At 33.1% G+C, this 23,628-nt stretch overlaps 1 protein-coding gene and 1 long non-coding RNA gene across 5 annotated transcripts in view; one reads left to right on the top strand and one right to left on the bottom strand.

The window, feature by feature from the left end:
- LOC127730163 (uncharacterized) overlaps positions 1–23,628 on the top strand; it is a 171,790-nt gene that overhangs the window by 111,788 nt on the left and 36,374 nt on the right. The gene's annotated exons all lie outside the window — the stretch shown is intronic.
- LOC127730157 (integrase/recombinase xerD homolog) lies at positions 14,472–19,133 on the bottom strand. Of its 4 annotated transcripts, XM_052238411.1 has the most exons (3): positions 18,243–19,133; positions 16,046–16,198; positions 14,478–14,665 (listed from the first exon to the last, which is right to left on the bottom strand). In XM_052238411.1, the coding sequence occupies exons 1-3, from the start codon at positions 19,051–19,053 to the stop codon at positions 14,649–14,651; spliced, it is 981 nt and encodes a 326-aa protein (XP_052094371.1). In that variant the 5' UTR covers positions 19,054–19,133; the 3' UTR covers positions 14,478–14,648. The 4 variants fall into 4 exon arrangements, 3 of the variants coding, with proteins under 3 accessions (XP_052094371.1, XP_052094370.1, XP_052094369.1); XR_007994980.1 differs by having other exon boundaries at positions 14,472–14,665; positions 16,046–19,133; XM_052238410.1 differs by lacking the exon at positions 14,478–14,665 and having other exon boundaries at positions 14,738–16,207; positions 18,633–19,133.

Consider the following 23,628-nt stretch of genomic DNA (forward strand, 5'->3'; position numbering starts at 1 on the left):
TTTTTTAGGTCAAAAATTACATTTGCTTTTTATACATAAGCTAAATACTATATAATATTTAAATAATTTAGACAGTTCCCATTATCAATTACGGATAGACACATCTTCCTCCGTCTCATTTTTTTATTGTAAATACGTCAATTTGCAGTTATATTCTATTTAACTTTTTATTTTGGCACAAACTTACAAATTTCATAAGGTAATTCAAATTGTATAAAGTTCAAGATTTATATCGGATTCCTTACATTTTGTCAGGAGAAAGTCATTAATATAACCAGCGTTTAGTATAAGGTGGCAAGAGGATAAAATAATTATAACCTTAAAATTGTGAAGATAAATATTAAAAGAATGTCAAGTGTGACCACATTTAAATGCAAAAAATCAAGCTGATTGGAACAAATGTTGCCTTTGTCAGATAGAGAAAAAAATTGAAGATCTAAATTCTTACTATTCATGCAGTATGATGGCTACTATACTATCGCAATAAAAATTCCACTCTTTCAAGCCATCAACCAACTTCCGATTATTTTAAATCCCATCAGTTGAAGGTGGTGATATTGAAGACACACTGAGACGGAGCAATCCCTAATATCACCAGAACGGTGGGTTATTGTTAAATAAAACCAAGTTAGACATGGCAAAGAAGAGGTCAGCTATAAGTTGGATCCCACCAATAGCTAGACAAAGCAAGGTTACAAGAACACGCATTGTATAGCATGTGGTTTTTTTTATGCGATAAGGAAAATCGAACATCGGAACTGCGACAAGCCATGACAATGCAGCTTGATAAAATGAATGTGCCCGAAATCTTGTTGATGGAAAGCTTCTGACTGCACTCAATGGAGGATATATTGTTGCACAAGAGCAAAAGTATCACTATTCTTGTCTGACAGTTCTGTACAACAAGAAAATGGCTTATCTAGTACGTAACAGTTGAAAATCAGCTTGACAGCAAACTGTCTGAAGAAATGGAAGCATATCAACTTGTGTTTTCTTGAGAAAGTCAGCCGAATAGAGGCATATGATGAAGACGACAACATTACATGGTCGGCGCACCATGCATCCTAGAAAAGCGGTCCAGTATTTGATGTGAGTATAACACCGTTGGTACCTCTCCTCCGTGACCATTCGCATTCAGTGGCCACACTACGGTATGTCATTGATAAGATTAAAGACACGGAGGCATATTTGAATCCATTTCAGAAAAGTATGACGAAGACAAGTTTGTCATTATGTTTGGGTGGTCTGCATATTGAAATGGCAGCATTTAAGTCCATCGGAAACCGCCTCCAAAATAATGGATGGACTAGAGCCATTGGCAGGGATTACTTCAGATGGGACAGGAGAATCCTTTCTTTCTGCTTCAAGTGTCATTGAACACGGAAAATGCACCAGGTTACAGTAAGCACATTCTACAAGTTTCTTAAAGAAGCCTACATGTGTAATTGTTCAGACTCAGAGGCCAGTGACCAAACGCAGGATGTGCTAAGTATCGTAGACTGGTGCAAAAGACGCAAAACTGAAAGTCCAAAATTTCAATTCTGAAATCTGGTGTTAATAATGGAATTAACAATTTTGTTCCTGGTTCGATTATTTCTAGACTTTTCGTTATGCCATCAATCATTGTGCGAGTTGTTGCCATTCTTTTTTTGCCAACAGCAATGTGAACTATTCACGATAGCTTCCGATTCAACTCAGAGACATGCTGTTACTTGAGCATACACATCTTCAGTTGGCTGCAGAATTCCATAACAGAAAATTTGTTGTTCACAAATCTCATCGTAAATTTCTAGCGGTGACTATTGACCAGGCACATGAGAAGCGAATGCTGTTATCAAAGCTGATGGTTGTGCCACTTGTGTGACAGAAGACTACGACGTTGGATGGTAGCCGGACCTGAAGTTAATTAGTATGAATCGGCATCTGTAGTCAAGGATGTCAATGAAAGTACCAAACATCACGAACAGACAGAACACACACAAAAAACTTTCCTCGATAAAGTACAGAAGCTGTATACTGTAATGAAAGATATGGGCAATCCATTTATGAAAGAAACTGATGAACTTTTTACACTAGATAAATAAAGTGTTGTCAATCCTATTGCCGCTCAAATGGTTGCTTCTCATTTTGATAATGGTACAAATCGCTTCAATGTGTTCATGAAAGGGCTGGATACAGAGGAGTGTTCAATTTATCATCCAATCAAGAAGAACCAATCCTGTCCAAGATGTACCCAGATGTCGATATTGTAGATATCGGCAATGTCGACACGATATTGAATCGATATCGATGTTTGCCTTAAACATCCATGACACACCAAGACATACGACAATGTCGACACGATATCGAATCGATATCGATTTTTGCTTAAGACATCCATGAAAAACCCAGACATACCAGATGTCGATATGTTGGAGGCAGGGTAACAGTCGTTTTTATAAAGACTGATATGTCGGATGTTACAATGGACATTATGATGGAGTTTACAGAAAACTTAATTTATTTGGAGTAAAACTTTAGAAGTATAGGGACGAAAATATTTTGTGCCCTTCAAAGAAACAGAAAACAGTTTAAAGATCTAATAACAAACATTAACATTTGTACATTGTATTTGTATTTATATTCTAATCATTATATATGTTCAAAATATATGAATACTAGACACGAAATAAAACTATTTGATTGAAAAACAGAAAATGTAAATATGTTTTGAAATTCTTACTAAATAGACTATTTAATCCATTATGAAAAATATGTTTTAGAAAAGAAATAATACAAGTATTACTTTCTCTTACAATGTTCAGGGGCGGATCCATGATTTTAGGTTAGGGGGCGCAAATTTAAATGTTCGACGAGCGGTGCGAGGCGAAACATTTTTTGAGGTAAAAATATCGAAATAACCTCTTCAGATACTTTATTACGCCCCTTATGTTTATTGAAGAAAGTAAAGGACAGTTCTTTTAATTATAAGAGAGATTACAACAGAAAAGAGCCATTAACCTGAGAAACATCAATTATTAGTTGTAATGGCTTTGAACTAGCTTACTATGCGGTATGGGTTTTGCTCAGTGTTAAAGGCCATACGGTGACCTATAATTGATAACTTCTATGTCATTTGGTCTCAGGTAGAGAGTTGTTAATATATAATAATAACTGAAAATGACAAACATACCAAAACATGTAAAAAGGTAAGCTGGTAAAACATTTATTAAATTTTTAACTGATGATTTGTGCATCTTAGACATATACGTGGAGACTGAATGAAGAAGGAAATTTTGGCTTGAATATCAATAATATCTTTATGAGTAAACTGTTAATTTTCGTCGTCAACTTCTTTAGCGGATTGTTTTATTACCTTTAAAACATTACTATCACAATGAATAAGCACTAGATGTTTCAGCCTTAAAGTTTGATATTGACAGATTAAATTTGAGGTTGTAAAATTTTTGTCTTTAACGTACATATAAGTAAGCGAGCTTAGAGCAACTGTAATGCTACACATGTATTTAATTATTGACAGGACTCTTGCAAAAAATGGATACAAATGAAACAAATTAAGATAGAGGAAACACGTTTTAGATAAATAAAAAGATCAAATCTAGAAGGAATTTTGAAATGCTGATTTTGCAAGATGAACTAGGCAAAATCTACACTTGCATAAAATGTTTGCAAAGTAAGCATATTAATAGGAAAACATTATGACGAGAATTTTTTAACATAAACATATGAACTAAGCGAAACAAAAATTCTGATTTTGAATCAATATTGTTGAAATTGACACTTGTTAGAAATGAATGCAAAGTTATGAATCAAAAACACATTACAAGGGAAAAATCTAAATGTCGATATTGAATTGTTATTGTCGATATCGATAATATCGACTCTAGTTTAAGATGAATACAACGTAAAATTTATACAAAGTAAAGAATAGATGCTACACATTACACGGAAATTTATATGTTGATTTCGATTGTTGTTTGGATTAGTCGAATGACGTCGTTTAAAGCTATTTTTATTTGTTTGTGACGTTATACAAATCATGGAAAACACCAGACAGCATGTCTTGGCCGCGAAGGAAAATAACAGCACAGCCAACTTTGGGCTTGGTAAGATGTTATAACAATACAAACTGTAACATAAATTTCGATGCAACCTGATACATTGAGTAGTTATATTTTTTCATGCATGTCCGTGCTATGCAAACGAGTTAATAGTTATACAATTAAATGACAAATTTTGTATTGACTGGGACCACTCGAATAGTCGTACATGCTATAAATACAATTTGGGGTTGATATGTAGAATCTTTAACTTTATAAATATTTGATGAAAAGGAGCTATGATGCCGAAATATGACCTTCATCCAAGATAAGATTGTTGTATCTATCTGTAAAAGGGAGTTTGCCTCTTGCTATGTGTAAAAAAAAAGGGGGAAGAGGAGAGATTCATAATGATGTACATATTCAAAGGAGGGAACGCAATCCAAAACCATAAGTAGAAGAAAAACAGACAAAGTGTATCTAGAAGATGCCATTTTGTATATACAACAAACGGACAAAATGTTCTATACTCGATTTAAAAAAAAACATATGCACTTTGCTTGAACAATACAGATTAGAAATGGGACACGTTGTTATGCAAAATAAGGAGATGCGGTATGAATGCCAATGAGACATCTATCCATCCAAGTTCAAATGAAGTGGGTGTGAGCAATTATAGGCAACTGTATGGCCTTCAACAATGAGAAAAACGCATGCATGGTTTGGATAGAGAATAGAAACAGGGAATGTGTCAAAGAGACACCAACCCGACCAAAGAATAGGAAACAGCCCAATGCCTCCAATGGGTCTTCAATGCAGTGAGAAAATCACCCTTTCTGGAGGCGTGATTCACCTTGTCCCTGGACACTAATTTAAACAATATATTTGTATGATGTTTTTTTCTCAAACAATTTTTTTCCCCATATATATGCTATGTTGGTGACCAAAATTGATATGATTTTAATATTTATTTTCTTTTGTAGACAAACCAATGATGATTTCTGGACACAGATTTTATGTGATGAATGTCAAGAATTAAAAAAATATAATGTTCAGGATATTCATTGTATCATGCTTAACCAGCTTCAATTTTATAAGAATAAGATTCAAAGATATTTTTTTTAAATACTGAAGTATAAAACAGTACCAAGAATGTTGGGTAAACATTATTTTGACAGCAACCACAAAGCCAAAAAAGGTACACAGACGTATATTAAGTCTATAAAACAAAAATCAAGAACAACATTGTTGTCAGACATGTCAGAGCATATAAACAATTAAACAGTTAGTTTTCTCGTTTGGATTGTATCACATTTTTATGTCACGGCCTTTTATAATTGACTATACGGTATAGAGGTTATCAATATTGAAGGCCGTGCAGTGACTATATTTGATTATATCCACGTCATTTAAACTCTGGTGGGTTGTTGCCTCTTTGACATTCTTGTGAAGCTGTACTTTCTTTTATACTAATACATGATATATATTATAATTATAATAGAAATGATGGAGATCTGAAACAATAAATCAGTTAATTAATAACAATCATAAGGATATTCCTCTTAAGAAGTAGAATACACTTTTGAGTTGTTGGTCTTTTTACAAGTTACCATGCAGTATGGGATAAATCCTATTCCATCTTCTCCATGTGCATGATACAAACATGCATTCAAAGAGTATTGGGTTTCATGAATGACTGGTTAAGTTCTGTATTTCCTCTATGGACACGGGGTAACACTGGGACAGTGGTATTGTGTGAAGGTTGGTTCATAAATTTGTTCTTCCCAAAAGGATTAGGCGATACTATTCTGTCATTTGCAGTTTATTTTGTAAATGAAAATTCAGTTGGCCGATTGTGTGATCTCACTGATCTGCAAGTAATAGCTGTTGAGGAAATTTTTTTACATTGCATTCTTAGTATTTGTATTAGATTTCTTTACATAGAAGTAACTTGATGTGTGTTTTTTTTAAGGTATGTGTATCCTGAGACTGCGCTTTAACACATATAGTAGTCTCAGGTGTATTAGATATCTGAAAGAATACATAACAAGGACAGCATAAATTATAACAGGAGTTTCAGAAATGAGAATAATGGAAAAAAACTAAGAAAAATGGACCAAAAAATAAAGAATAGAGACTAATGGTGTGCTACAATATAAAAAATAGAGAAAAGTGGTGTGCTATAATATGAACAATAGAGAATAATGGTGTTTTATAGTATGAAGATAAGAGAATACCGTGGTGTGCTAGAATATAAAAATAGATTGATTGCTGGTTGCTTGGTTATCGTCTAGTGGTAAATATATTGCATACATGTTCAGGACGAACAGAAATTAACAATAAATATAATAAGTATAAAAAAGAAGACGTGGTATGATTGCAAATGAGACAACTCTCCACAAGAGACCAAATGACACAGAAATTAACAGCTATAGGTCACCGTACGACCTTCAACAATGAGCAAAGCCCATACCGCATAGTCAGCTATAAAAGGCCCCGAAATCACAATGTAAAACAAATCAAACGAGAAAACTAAGGTCCTGTAATAGAGGCCGGGATACAGGTCGGAGAAATTATGACTGCAACCTGCAAAGGGGCAGAAATTTAGCCTTTAGTACAACGGTTCACATACGAACCCCTCTCTTAGCGCACAGAGAGCGTGGTACCCTCTATACACGAGTGCTTTAACATTTAGAACAGACATTCACGTTCTATATTGGAAAACTTGGACTGATCATGTATGAGCATTTACCAATTCATTTTTTTTTAAGGTAGACAAGTAGTTAATGATAAAGTTTTTAGATAAAAATCATAAAGTAAAGTAAAGTAATCTTTATTTATAGATAAAAATCATGGCAAAAAATGATTAAAACTTATAAGTATTTTTAATCAACGAAAAAAATATTCGAAATCTGAATAAGTACGGTGTAAAGCTTTATTTTGACTTTAGATCTTACTAAATGTTTATAAACCACTGAGACAAGAATACGTGTGAAATGGTATTTGGAGCCGTTTTATTTATTTGACATCATGTCTCTATTAAAAATACATATCACTGTAAAGTTGGCATCACTGCGTGAGCTACTAGAACATAGAATGTCAGTTTAATAATCACATATAGATATACCACTAGTACACTGCTTACTGTTTTTTTTTTTATTATTATTTTGTGGATAACGGAAGTGCTATTTATGGATGATTTTCTATATTTAATTGTTTGTTACGCCCCCTATAAATATCTGACCAGTCCGGTTAATCAACCCAGACGCTATATTTATATATGCGTCTGGGTAATCGAGACTAACCCAGAGATATGATATTACTTCTAGTCCTACTATTTACTCTTCCTATACGTAACATGTCTAAATACCGAGAACCTGGCGGACCTTTTTTTAGGTCTATAGTTTAACCCGACTGTGGATATCCTTCATGACCTCCCGCTCTTGAGGCGAGATTGCTACCATGTGATAATCGATGCGATTTCAACCACATTTATTGATATATATCTTCTTATAAAAGACAATCTACTTTGAAAGTATGAAAGTAATTTTTTTCTAAAGAACAAGAGTATATTTATGTGTATGTTTTTGCCATGTTTATGTTTGTTATTAATTCATGTTATGACCTTTTTCATTAAAGACAGTATTGATTAAAAACTGCATGGATTTTAATGAAAAAAATATGTTTGGTATTAGTCAATTGGCATGCTAAAACATAACCATTATTTCCCCCGTCAATACGCCTCTATATCTGCCTTAATATATACAACATGTACAAACCGTTGCAAATGATCACTCTCTCGAGGTCGCGTCATAAGAGATTCTAACAATCGAAAAGAATAATGCCGAGAAACAGACAACTAAAAGGTAAGTTTTTTTTATTATTTAAAAAGAATAGTCATCAAAGATGAATAAATGAAGGGTAGGTTTTCAATTATTTTAAAAATAAAATTAATTAGAGATAACTAAATGATCATAACTTATTTTTACACACTTATACTTTATCCTATTTGCACACCAGTGCCATCTAAATTCACGGTTTTGTTTCCGTGACTGAATTGAAATAACAGAAAAGTTTGCATTGATTAAAGATTTACAAGATAACATATATTTGATTTTAGAAAAATCAAAATAAAAAGGTAATAGTGAGTAGGGTTGAATCAACCATAAGAAAACATAAAAGATCAACACATGATTTTCCACATGTTTCAAAACTACAAAGACAGATCTGGAACTTATTATTGTTTTAATTATTGAAGTAAAGTATATCACATATGTATGTATTCAACATTATACTAATAAAGTCATTGGAAGAATCGCCGTGTCACCGTTTCCTTTTAGGTTCTTTAACAGTAAATTCAAATACAATCTATTCTTTTTTATTTGTTATGCAAAATGTTACAGTAAGCTTCTTTAAAATCTCATCAAAATGATTATTAAAATAAGGAACCGACCATTTGATATGCTGATTGCCAGGGCATGATCTCCCCAAAAACAAACAGTCGGCCCCTAAATGCTTATGATTGATTGATTGATTAACTGGTTGCTGATGTAACTTTCAGCAAACTTGGCTATATCAAGGCGGAGGAAGCAAGAATACCCGGAGGGAACCACCAACCTTTGTCAAAATGTTTTTTAACATATAATTAATTATTTTGCATTATTGTGGAACAGTCTTTTCAAGTACATCAATGTTTTTACTCCTTTCTTCGTGTGTTCTGATCGTGTGTTACCTTTTTTAGCTCACCTGGCCAAATGGGCCAAGTGAGCTTTTCTCATCACTTGGCGTCTGTCGTCCTTCGTCGTCGTCGTCCGTTGTCCGTTAACTTTTACAAAAATCTTCTCCTCTGAAACTACTGGGACAAATTTAACCAAACTTGGCCACAATCATCATTGGGGTATCTTGTTTAAAAAATGTGTCCGATGACCCGGCCAACCAACCAAGATGGCCGCCATGGCTAAAAATAGAACATAGGGGTACAAAATGTAGATTTTGGCTTATATCTCTGAAACAAAGCATTTAGAGCAAATCTGACAGGGGTCAAATTGTTTATCAGGTCAAGATCTATCTGTCCTGAAATTCTCAGACAAATCAGACAACCCGTTGTAGGGTTGCTGCACCTGAATTGGAAATTTTAGGGAATTTTGCAGTTTTTGGTTATTATCTTGAATATTATTATAGATAGAGATAAACTTTAAACAGCAATAATGTTCAGCAAAGTAAGATCTACAAATAAGTCTATCGACCAAAATGCTCAATCGACCCCTTAAGGAGTTATTGTCCTTAATAGTAAATTTCTAACAATTTTTCGTAAATTTTTGTAATCTTACAAAAATCTTCTCCTCTGAAACTACGAAGACAAATTTAACCAAACTTAGTCACAATCATCATTGGGGTATCTAGTTTAAAAAATGTGTCCGATGTCCCAGCCTGCCAACCAACATGGCTGACATGGCTAAAAATAGAACATAGGGGTAAAATGCAGTTTTTGGCTTATATCTCTGAAACTAAAGAATTTAGAGCAAATTTGACATGGGTAAAAATGTTCATCAGGTTAAGATCTATCTGTCCTGAAATTTTCAGACAAATCAGGCAACCTGTTGTTGGGTTGCTGCCCCTGAATTAGTAATTTTAAGGAAATTTTGCAGTTTTTGGTTATTATCTTGAATATTATTATAGATACAGATAAACTGTAAACAGCAATAATGTTCAGTAAAGTAAGATCTACAAATAAGTCAAACATGACCAAAATGGTCAATTGACCCCAAAAGTAGTAATTGCCCTTTAAAGTCAATTTTTAACAATTTTTCGTAAATTTTTGTAATCTTTTACAAACGTCTTCTCCTCTGAAACAACTGAGACAAATTTAACCAAACTTGGCCACAATCATCATTAGAGTATCTAGTTTAAAAAATGTGTCCGATGACCCTGCCTGCCAACCAACATGATAGACATGGCTTAAAATAGAACATATGGGTAAAATGCAGTTTTTGGCCTGTATCTCTGAAACTAAAGCAAAAGTATAACGGTTGCATTATTTCATGCATCAATTGTAAATAAAAATATCAGGTGAACGACACAGGCTTCTTGGAGCCTCTCATTGTTATTTCCAATTATGTGTTCTTCCCTTAAACCCCTTTTGTTAAACAAATATAAATATATAAAATCTAGTGATTATGATTTTATTGTTTCGATATTTACTCATCCAATGAAATCAACTTTTATTTCTGTATCAGTAACTAACTACTAGTAATTATAACTTTACATCTAAGACACTGTGAACATTGTCTTCTGTACAGCTAAGTTTACGAATAAACGATATGCGTTCAAAAGCAATTTTAAAGATAAGCACTTCTCTTTGATGGAGTATTTATGTACAATTCGGAATAAAAATTATAAATAAAATTATAATTAAATTTCCAAACAACAACAATTAAAACAAAACACATATTTAAGTCTTAGATACATGATTTTTATCATTAGTTGTTATTGGCTTTGAACAAGCCGTGAGTAAAGTTCTTCGAGTACTCTCAATTCTGTACTTATTGTCTTTTTGTTTTGGGAATGTATTAGTACCCGTCCACGTCCACTCTATGTTTTTGTTAGATGCATTTCTATCATTTTATAAGAAAATAAGGAAATGCCTGTGCCAAGTCAGGAATATGACAGTTGGTATCCATTCGCTTGATGTGTTTGTATTTTGATTTGGGACTTTCCGTTTTGAATTTAATCGGAGTTCGGTATTTTTGTGATTTTACTTTTTTCTATGTGTATCCATCTGATGAGTTAAGCGTTTTTAAATGATTTTTATAGTTTGTTCTTGTACTGTTACGACACTGTCTAAGGTTAGGAGGGGGTTGAGCGCTCTAAACATTTTTAACCCCGCCAAATTCTTTATGTGCCTGTCCCAAGTCAGGAGCCTGTAGTTCAGTGGTTGTCGTTGGTTCATATCTGTCATATTTGTTTTTCGGTAATTGTTTTGTTATAAATAAGGCCGTTAGTTTTTCAATTATTTTTCATGTTGGTGACTTTAATAGTCAACCATACTGTATGCGTTTTTTTTTATTGTTAAAGGCCGTACGGTTACACATAATTGCTTACATCGACTTCATTTTAACTTTGTTGGATAGTCGTCTCATTGGCAATCATACCACATCTCTTTATTTTTATATTTGAATATGCTTCCTTTTAAACAGACCGCATCTTTACTCATTGTTTACTTCTATACAGGAAAAGACGCGTTTCCAAAACAGACAGGAAACCATTGTGCTTTTCTGAATAGTTTTTGTGACACGTTGGTGCCTTCTGATGACTACATTAAGACTTCTGTGGTTCGGCAAATTTATTTACAATATGTGAAAATACAAATGCAGAGTACGGATTCAAAGATATTAGACCACGCTAAGAAAGGGTTCTTTCGTCAATTTAGAATTGAATCGTATAAACGAAATTTCCGTTACAGGACAAAGCCACGGGGGTATTACATTTCAATAAATCGAACAATCCGTAGTCGAATAGATAAAAACGTAAATCATAATCCAACTAACCCGAAAGTGCTTTGCGAAAAAATTTTCATTGATAATAAGATAGGTCATGGAGTGTTTGCTAAAGTCAATATTCAACAAGGAACAAGAGTTCTACAGTATGAAGGTCAGTGGGTTTCCAAGAAGATACACGATGAAAGAGAAGTGATGTATGCAAGAAAAGACTTACCCCCTGTAGACGTCCATGATAAAAGAACAGGTCTTGTATTAGACGGAAATCGTGACAAATTTGGAAACCTATTTAGTAACGATGAAAATGTAGCACGATTTCTTAATCATTCAAGGAAGAATCCAAATTGTAAATTGGTAAAAGTAATGGATACAAAACCTGATGATATTAAACTTTTTATTGTTACAAAAGTCTGCATATCAACAGGATCAGAACTTAGATGGAATTACAACGATGTAGAAAATGGAAAACAATTTGACCATCTGGGTTGGTTACTTCAGTAAATAAGAAGGTAATATTCCGATTTCTATTAAACTCCTGTTTAATATATGCGTAAACATTTGACAAGGTTGTTGTGGAAAACTAAAGGTTACTATGCGGCCTTCAACATTGAGTATAACCCATGTCGCATTTCAAACTTTTGACAGGCGCTGTGATTCGACATACGAATATGGGATGGTCTGCAATATGAATCCCATGAACACAAAACGTATTGAGACCAGGTTTGTCAACCAGACAGTGTAAATAATTTCATCATACTAGAAACCAGGATATATATCTTTCTTTGCATGCTGCCACCCGTAGGTTTCTTCATATTATTATTTATGATAATGATACTGAAAATAATAATAATAATAATGTTAATACAATTTGTTAGATTAATGTTTTTGATATGAATAGTCATACTATAAAAATCCTTACTTATGGATATAAAGTAGAGAATTTTATAAAAGCAGAAGAAGATGGGAACCTAGTTCATTAATTAAAAATACTATGTCCGTCTATAATTTGAAAATGTATTTTCTAATAACGTCCATACGGACCAAAAACAATACACACATATGTAAAAAGCATTTTCGATTTAAACTATTGAAATATATTATGTTTACAAAAAAAAGCTTAATTCATCCACAGTTATACTGTATCAAGACAAGAGACTAGTTTGAGATTATATAAAAAATCAAATACAAAAGAATTATACCTTATATATATCATTAAGACTTTTTTATAACTCATTTTTGCATTTCCATTTTCTTTATGACGATAATTGGTTATGTTTATTAATTAACATTCAGTTGTAGTACTCTAAATAAATGATTTGAAATATAAACATATCTGCTTTAAACGATAATGCGGTCAATGCACCCAGAAAATATGCGATGAATGATTATAATTACGGTGAATGACCTTGCTGGGAATACAGTGAAAGAATGTATCGTTAAGTCAGCATGGTATATAAATCTAGATAAATGTTGACTTTTATACTCTTGCACTTGATGAGGAACAGATGCGCCTTTGTTTACTGACTTTCATTAAACTGAATGATTTGCCAACGCATTTACAAACATCAATTAAGTACAATTGTCATATGCATTATTAAAACAAAACATTGCAAATTTAACATGTTTTCATAAAATTTCGCATAGCTAAACTATCCGAAAATTAATGTTGTAATTTAGTACAAAATTATATATAATTTTTAAAAGCATACTTTCTTATAAAGTTTAATTCCCATTTGGCTGTGGGATAGACATTAAAAATGTCTAAACTATAGCTTTATTATTCGTAAGGCTGATCTTTCCATGATATGTACTTGCATGTATAATTTTAACTTTTTCTATTGAAACCTTTTAATTTTCACTTGCTTATATTTAAAGCGCCGGTCATACATGTGTGGGAGGGGTGCTTTTGTTAAATGCGTTGTTTTATTTCTAAATTTTTTGAAACACTAATTTGTTTTCAGAAGGGTAATGAAAAATATAATGTTTTATATAAATTAGGGATTAGACAAATACTACATTAGGTTTTAACATACACTAAATATTGACAAAATAGTATGTTTAAGATTAAAATAGAAACTTAAAGAACGCGGGGAATGTAAAGCCAATAGTACACCTAGCAAATATGTACTTATACTACGTCAAAAGGCAACAATCATCATGATTATAGATCATTCTAGATGTAGATGGAACGTTTAGACATCGATGATGATAAATCTAATACTTCAAAAAACATTATTCCTTCAATGAGCCTTTTATTGAAAAACTATCTAAAAACAAATGTAGACCGTTTTAGTCATGGTCAATGTGATAGATAATTACCCAAAGTAAAATTACTGCAGCAAGGATATCAACAGTTCAACTGTAACATTTACAAAATCACAATTTAGTTTTTAAAATCTAATACTATTATTAGGTTACATCTATGTCATCTTATTTTTTTTTGTAATTTCTTTTTATTTTAGATACTGTAGATATAACATTTCTCATCGATGATGAATTTGAACCCATCACAAGTGAATGCCATATTGCTTCTTACATTGAAGGTAAGCAGTCCAAAATGAATACCTTTTATATGTGTTGCGGTATGTTTAAGGTCAATATAGAATCTCTCTAGTTCTGATGATGACCACCATTAAGGCTTTGAAATAGTAGCAAACGTCTTCTTATTCATGTCAACTAATTGTACTAATTTGAGTAATAATATAAAATATGAGACTTTTAACTTTAAAAATGGCCTCATAACCCTACAAAATACATGAATTATCAACGGTTATATTCATATGCTTTTTAATGAAATGTTATAAATTTTGAAGAATGTAAGGTCACTCGTTAATATTTTTTGGTACATCCGTTTGTGCATTAGGTTTTATACATGAATGTATGACTAATTAGTAAAATAAAAAATAAATTATACAAAGTAAGCAGACCTGTTTTATCAATAGCTGTTATATTATGTTATGTTCTTATTCAATACTTCAAACGAACATAAAGCATTTACAAAGTAAAAACTCAACACAGTTTTTGGTTATCAGCTCGCCCCGACAGCACAGAAAGCTTATTTTTATTATAAACAATAAACAAATGTCCAATTTGCTGTCATCGACCGCTGCCATCACATATAAACACAATCTACAATAGAAAAATGTTCTATAAGTTGAAGAAAAAATCATTTCGATTTACATACATGTATTCTATCAACTATTTTCTACATAACATACTGATTCACATTCCTATGAAGTCTTAATAAAAGGGGTGGGTGGGTGGGAAAACGAACCTTTCTGTCGGATAGGCGAACCTCGAATGACAATTCTAGATATCTTATTATAATTTTAGCGCTAAAATTCTAGCATGAAGTTATCATGATTGATATAACTTAAACCGGTAATAACTTACTGATGGTCCAATCAAATTAAACATAAACATGTTTTGATTTAAACACACGTGTTAAAAGTAAACAAATACACGTGTTCCCGAGTAACCTTTATAAATACATTTATGTTCTTATTCAATACTTCAAACGAACATAAAGCATTTACAAAGTAAAAACTCAACACAGTTTTTGGTTATCAGCTCGCCCCGACAGCACAGAAAGCTTCGATTGATAAAGAAAGGGACATAAAGAAAAAGGGGGGACAAACAATATAAATTACAATCCTAAATTCTTAGATACTGACAATCTGTTGAGTATACTCTCTTTAACATAACCATCTTTGGCTTTATCACTTTTCCATCTCCCGTGTTTCTTAAACAACCGGTCATCTATTCCAGCTTCTGCCGCGGCAGTAGCTCCTCCTGACCTCAAACTATGTAAGCCAAACTGTTTTTTATCAAGACCTAAACTGTCAAGTGCAGATAACAATAACTCTCTGGCTCTGGTGTAAGAAATATGACTACTCTTTCTAAGTTTGTATATATTCAAAGATTTACAATAACAAATAGATCTAAAAATAAAATCATTCGATTCTTCAGGAATGTTAGCTAACTTTAGATAACGCTGAAGTACATCTACCGGGCATGTAATATTCCCTGTTTTTGAAATGACAACATCTTTCCCTTCCCTATATACATCAGTTTTACTCTTGACTAAATGAAGTGTAAGGTAAGTAGGGGAAAACTGTATATCAGACCTTCTCAAGTTAGCTAACTCGGAGAATCTTAAAAAGCCAGCATAGGCTAATAAACACATACATGCTATTCTTACATCTTTTAAATTACAAGTATTATTAGCATATTTACATACAATATTTTTCAAAATATGCGGTGTGATAGGTTCTTTTTTGACAACTGAATGACCTATTTTTCTATGAGCCCCTTCAAGAACAGATGCAACTAGATTATTTTCACTGGGATCAGCAACGCCAGCTAATTTATGTGCCCATTTTATGGCGTAAAAAGCATCATTTAATTTTGAAACCGATTTTGCAGTTTCAGACAAATGAATTAAATATAAAGAAATATGTAAATGAGATGCTGGCAATGGTGAAAAAGAATATTGACTAGTCCACTTACACCATGAATTGAAGGCATATCTATATTTCTTCTGAGTACTCGCAGCCTTGGACGAAAGAAGGAATTCTGGTAACTGTTTGAACAAACTGCTGAGATCATTATTAGAGGCAACTTGTGAATTAAAGTCTGACCAATGTCCTACTGAAAAAATATCTGAAAAACGTAAAATTGCAATAACATTTTATATACATATACAGAGGACGAATTATTAGCATATTTCAGATTTCTATACACAGTAAAATATAATATATATTCAAATATTTCAACGCCAGCTACAATATCTTTATAGATACTAGGGCCATAAACTGTAAAACAAATTACCATGCCTGCTAAAATATCATTATAGATACTAGGGCCATGTCAAATAAAAAAAAAAAACCAAGCCTGCTACAATATCATTACCGATACTAGGGCCATGTCAACATAAACACCCATGCCTGCTACAATATACATATACTAGGGCCATGTCACAAACAGACCATGACTGCTACAATATATCTATATATATATTAGGGCCATGTCACAAACAGACCATGCCTGCTAAAATATATCTATATATATTAGGGCCATGTCTAAGATGCATCTAGCAAAACAGCCAAAACTGGCGAACCAAACGGTTCAATTCCGAATATCGTATTCTTATTCGAACCTTGCTTATAAATACCATCAGTATTTTTAAACACAATAACATCTTTTACGTAATCTTGATAAATCAGATGTTTATCGAATATCAAAGGCCAGAATGCAGCAGAAATCCACTTAGGCACAACTAACGTGCCTCGAGCTTTACAAGCTATAATGTGTTTAATCGATCGTATCACAAGATTAATTGGTGGAACTAGCCAATTATTTTCATTGGTCCAAACTTGAGAAAATGCATCAACTGCTTCAGAATCAGGTTGCCAAAATAAGGAGTTAAATCTCATAACTTTTCTATTTTCGACACTTGCAAACCTGTCAATCGAATAAGGACCCCACATATCATTTAAAAAATTGAAAAATATATGTGTGACTCCCCAGTCCTCGAAATCAACCATTTTGCTGATATAATCAGCCTTTTCATTTTCTTTTCTGGGAATCCATTGAATGTCAATTGATATTCCTTTTTGAATGCAAAATGAAAAAATAGATTTTGCTATAACATGAAGATTTTCTTTCATACTTCCCGAATTAACAATTTTGACACAATTTTGATTGTCAGTAAACCACTTTATAGTTTTTCCTGTGAAACTATTCTTAAAAGAAAAAAGGGCCAACTCTATAGCTTTCAGCTCTCTCCATGTGGAGCTTTGTACCGTTTCACTACATGTCCACATCTTATGGAAAATCTTATTTTCTAATTCAACGGTGTATGCACCAGCGGCAATATTACTAGCATCTGAGTATATGACAACAGAAGATTTACTGTAATGACATAAATTACGATAGTTAATCATGGTGACATTTTCTAACCAGAACTTTAACTCTGATAAAACCTCGACGGGTTTGTACCCTGTAATGGGAATATCCCACCCAATTCTACTTTCAATTTCCATGTAACAGAACTTTGACATAATTCTAGCCACATTTCCGATTACGGGAGTCATAGAAATAATTCTACCTACAACCTGAGCTAAAGATCTAGCTGTAACATAGGGAAATTTAGCCAAAATTACATTCAATGAGAAAATCAAATCGTCAACTCGACGTTGAGTAATAGATAATTTGTATTCTTTCGAGTTCCAAACTATTCCCAACCATTCTAACTTGGTAACAGGTTTAAAAACAGACTTCTCCTCGTTAATAAGGAAACCAGCATCAATCAAAGACCTTTTTACGAAGGACGATTGCTCATTACATGTATTTTCATCTGGACTCATGCCAAATCCATCATCTAAATACAAAACAACTTTTATACCGTTTCCACGCCAAAATTTTACTAGTGGCCTCAAACATTTAGTAAAAATGTACGGACCGGTAGTAATTCCGAAAGCTAAAACAGTATAGCAATAAAATTGACCTTCCCACTGAAAACCTAAGAAAGTCTGTTGCTGTGAGCATATGTCTAAGTGAAAATAACCAGATTTTAAATCAAACTTAAACAGATACATATCTTTGTCAAAATATTGTATAGCTAACTTCCAATCCTCAAATTTTATTTTTTCGCGCTTTATGTGTTTATTCAATTGACTCATATCTAAAATAAGTCGTTTCTTACCGGACTTTTGAGTAGCAACACTCAATGGATTTACCACATATGGTTGAAAAGGCACTTTAATTACGCAACCTATTTGAACTAAATCTTCAATTGACTTTGTGACAAATTCAGTATTCTGCCGTGCTGATCTATTATTTCTGTGGTACATTTTAAAAGGTGTATCTATAAATGGAATAACATAACCATTTTTTATTGTATCAAGCACAAAAGGACAAGCACCTATATTTTCCCAATACTTTACATGACAAGCTAATCTACCTTTCACCCCTTTAAATTTATCATATGACTGACAATTTTCAAAATATTGAACTTGATCTAAAAAAGATTCTATATAATCGTTATCAACAAAACATGTAGAAAATTGGTCATTAATAGTGTCTAAATACTTATCATTCACAATGACTGGAGAGTGACGTTCAGGCCCTACTTTACTACTTCTGGTAGGTTGTGGAGTTGCTGTTAGATGACCTGAGACTGGCGAGAAGAGGACAGTTTTTTCTCCAGTGGCCTTGTTGCTTGCAGTAGTGGCACGTGTCGATTGAGCAAGGCTCACGCCTTGCGAAGCTCCCACGAAAGGGCTGTTGCTGATTACGTTGATAATGCTGAGCGTAAGCAGGGTTACCATAAGATTCCGCAGGTTGTTGACGAGGCGGATTTTTTGGGTAAGGTTGCTGGCGAGATTTTGACTTCTCCTTGGAGGTACGGATAGCTCTGGTCTCAGCTTGTCGTATCTTTCTCTCATCTTCAGAATCTGAAGCCACGGCATTGGATTCGTATTCCCTAACGGTTCCCCAACCAGCAGGGGAAGCATCAGCTATGCGTATTTTCTTATTACGGCTTTTGATCTTATCAGTTATGTCAAGAACTAATCTATAGGCTTGAGTATTGGAGTTAGGGATGAATTTTGAAAGTTTATTAACAGTGTCTAATAATTCCTCGTTAAAGGTGTACTGAATTCTGTTTCCTTCCCCCTTAAATTTTAGAGTGACGTCCTCCTTAATTTTTCTCTTAAGGCAATCTTGTTCTTGTATGAGTTCAGATTTCAACTCACCTAACTTGCTGTCTAAAATTGTCTTAAAAAGCTCTACAGTATCTACCAAATCAGACGACTTATCAGCTGCTTTATGAATATTAGGTGGCGGTAAACTATTATCTCCTTCGAGTAGTATGTCTTCATTCAATTCCAGACGTGGAGAAGATTCGGACATTTTACCAAGTGGCGATTTAAGAAAAAACGAACCTTTCTGTCGGATAGGCGAACCTCGAATGACAATTCTAGATATCTTATTATAATTTTAGCGCTAAAATTCTAGCATGAAGTTATCATGATTGATATAACTTAAACCGGTAATAACTTACTGATGGTCCAATCAAATTAAACATAAACATGTTTTGATTTAAACACACGTGTTAAAAGTAAACAAATACACGTGTTCCCGAGTAACCTTTATAAATACATGTTCTGTTTACAATTGAATGATTACTAATATCAATGTTTATTGATAACAATGCAAATGGTTTTACTATTGTACATGTAATAATCCAATGAAGTACACTAGTACACTGATGCACTTTTAGTAATAGTTATTCCGGAAGTTTCTACAGCCTCTTGAATGGTTCACTCGACTGTATCTATGTCCATGTGTATGCTTGAGGTTATGTATCTCCCTCTTTATTATGTCCATTTCACTGTCCGGTCTGTCTTTAGCTGTCTGATGTCTAGGAACCTGTTCAATTTTGTCCAGCTCGGTATCCCCAGTGTTAGTTTATTGTTTATATTCTCCTTGTGATTTCTCACTTTGTCATTTAATTTAAATGCTTTGCCCGTTGCTGGTATTAGAGGTTGCTTTGTGCCAATATTCTTCATCTTCAGTGGTCAGTTTGTCCGCATATTCTTTTATGGATTCCAAAAGCAATTCACGGAATTTATTTTTCATGCCTGTGTTAAATACCTGCATTTTAAGTTTACAGTATGCACTAGCTTTATCCCACCCAAAACGTGGTGCGAAAGATGCATGATTTGTTAATTGTTGCATAGTTTGGCATATTGTCACTGTCATATCTCCTTTTGTCTCTTAAAGGAGTTACCATCGGGTGTCTTTTGGATGTCCATGTTATCAATACATCTGTCAATATTACGTTCAATATTTATGTTGTTGCCGTTGCTGTTTTTGTTTACGAGGTTTTCTATGTCAAAAATAATTTGGTGTGATTTTAACACTACAAGGTATTTCATTCGCTGCATCAACTATTTCAATATCCGATTCAGAGATGTTGTTCATACTACTTTTTCTGCTACCAAGACGAAGTTGAGATTTGTTCATTAGCTTATAAAATGTTGACTGTTCTGTGTTTCTGGGTTTAGGCAAAATTCAGTATTTATAGCAATTATACTGGTTTGATTAACAAAAATCATTTTTCATAATACTAATTTTCATTGGTCAAAACTTGAATATGAGTTTCAAGAGCCAATTTTGGGCTTTGGCGTAATATGTTGATTTTGCAGTAACGAACACCGTTTTCGTTATAAACAATAGAATACATCTGACAAAATTACTAGGTGGTCAATCCCACAGATAATCAAATTCAATGTGCTTTGTATTGTTTTGTTGAAGTAAAGTTGTGAGCTTTTAGTTCCACATGTCTAATTTACGCTTTCATGCGATAGATTTTGCAAGAATATTTGTTGATATTGCTAATTTATGTTTTGATTGTTGGCACAAAATTAAAAGAAAGGTATTTATGCAAACTGTTTTCTTGTACAATATTTCTCACAGAATTTTGTCAAGTAGAATAGTCGTTCAGAAATGCATTCATAATAAGATTAAAAGATAATATGAAAGTTTGGATCAACGTAGAGGCCCGAAATAAATTCGTATATATGACGAGTCCAGAACCAATCCTATATATACAAATACACACTCATTGTTTGTATTCTCTGCATTTTGTTCCTAGTATTGGGATGTTGATTTTTTTCCCCGCATACTATGAAATTGTTTGTATGCATTTATTTGTTTTATGAGGTGTTGTGGTTAAGGTGTAACGACCAAGGGTTTTCCTCGTCAGGTAATGCAATGCAAATTTTGTTTTGTAGATATTCCTTCTGACGGAATTGGGTATAAACTGCATATCGATAAAATTATGGCAGATGTAATGAAAAACTGTTGTGCAAGAAAATGTGCAGACATTATTTCTAATGACTCTAACATTTTCAAGCCAGTGCAAGATATGCGAGCAAAATACTACATGACTAAGACTGGAAATGAAAGAACAACAAAATTGTTAGATCTAATACGCACATCGATGAGTGCTGAACTTGATGGAAGTCTAAGATTACATAATTTTATGGGTCAGGTAATTTGCATGTAAGTTTAGAAAATAGCCAAATGTACTTTCATTTCATTTTTCAATGATGTACAAACTTAAAGCATTTAATTTGTTTGTTTGAAACAAAATAAAGTGTTTCTGTGAGGGGCTGTAGTTTGATACTTAAAAATATATTTGAAACATCGAAACAAAATACAAATGTAATAAAACTGCAAAATTCATAAAACGTAATCAATTTTTATTATATATATTTGTGCAACATACAAATGTAATAAAACTGTTAAGTTAAGTTTCTGGTGGAACCACTAGTTTTGCACTTTTTTGAAAATTAAATACATGCTTGTATAAGATTCTTAGAAGTTTTATATTGCAGTATAATAGAACGTTATTTGGGTATACCTGCAACTGTTATTTTAAAGTCAAGTGTCTTTCTATTCTATTGGAGCAAAGCTTTTTTTATCCTTACTAAATGATAAATGCATGCCAGCTGAGGCCCACCTACGGGTGCGGGATTTTCTCGCTGAGTTGAAGACCCATTGGTGGCCTTTGGCTGTAATCTGCTCTTTGGTCGGGTAGTTGTCCCTTTGACATATTCCCCATTTCCATTCTCAATTTTATGATCTGAAAACATATATGTAAAATCAAATTACATCTCCTTATGGGCGCCCAATATTACCCTATCCAAGTTATTTTATGATGATCTATTTTACATGTGTCAGAAGATGAAACATGTTTGCTTTTGTTGTTGGTTTCTATCTGAAAATGAAACATGCATACAGTTGTTTGTAATTGCCGGTCAAATTTGTTTCTGGTTTTGTGGTTTAGCATAAATTGGATCGTTAAATGATTTCCTCTTTCAATTTAGTTCCTCTTTTATCATTACTTCGGGTCTTTTATAGCTTTTATAGCTTGCTTCAGGGTATAGACTTTACTCAATGCTGAAGGTCTTATTGTGACGGAAGGTTGTTTACATCCTTGTCCTTTGGTGATGGGTAGAAAATTATCACTTTGCCAATTAACCTTGATCACCTAATGTTGTATGTGTACATGTTTTCAGGCACAAATGGGTACATTTGCTCGGAATTAGTAAAGCAACTTACTACAGAGCACTTGTTCTGGTAAGAAAAGGATTTTACTCATGTGACCAGATACGAAAATCAACTTGCTCAAATGTGAAAGGTAAGAATGTTTTAGTAAACAAAAATGTATATATATATGTGTTATCCTACTAGCACTGGGTCGAAACAGCTTCTGGCGGAGTTCTAATCCGCGAGAGTGTCATCAATTCAGTAGTTCGGTACTGACATACTTTTAAGAAAAGTTTTAAGGAATAAAACCAATTAGTCATAGCCCATTGCTTTCTATGTTAAATTCTGCAATTTCAAGCATTAATGACTAGTTCGTTTAAAGTTCAAATTAGGTGTCGGTTGTTTCATATCAAAACCATAGCTTATCCTGACTTGTGCTGAACAATTCAACATACATTTATTTGCATCGTAGACCGTACTGGTTACCGGAGGTTACTAATCTAAACAACAGGGAAAATGTACCCTCCAATTATAATTTCATAATTTTTTTTTATTAAAATGAAACTATTAACAAGATTTCAACAGTGATCCCAAGTCCCTAAGCTTATTGACAAAGTTACAACTATGCGTAGGAACTATTCTGCTTAGAATATGTACTACTTTCTTGTACGTTCTTTCTGACCGGGCCCAAATTAGCGGTTCTATACCCTTAAAAGTATGTTGATGAATTCAGAAAATATTATAAAACTAAGGTTCCAAGTCCCGCAAGCAAAGCTGACATAAGATGAATGTGGTTTTAATTTTAGATGCCTTTTTGGTCATATAGCTCTTCACTTGCATAGGTCTGATACATCTTTGGCTTTCAAAGCTTTGGTTTGTCGTTCCTGATAAAAATGCTTCGGACAACATAAATTTATAAAGTACTATATATATACCGGGTACATTGTTGGGCTGTTATTTAGACGAATTATTATTGTTTTTATATATAAATAAATAGTTTTTATTTACTTGTATAATGTTAGAAGATCAAT

Source organism: Mytilus californianus, unplaced genomic scaffold (assembly GCF_021869535.1).
Source record: "Mytilus californianus isolate M0D057914Y unplaced genomic scaffold, xbMytCali1.0.p SCAF_2, whole genome shotgun sequence".
Classification (NCBI taxonomy): Eukaryota; Metazoa; Mollusca; class Bivalvia; order Mytilida; family Mytilidae; genus Mytilus; species Mytilus californianus.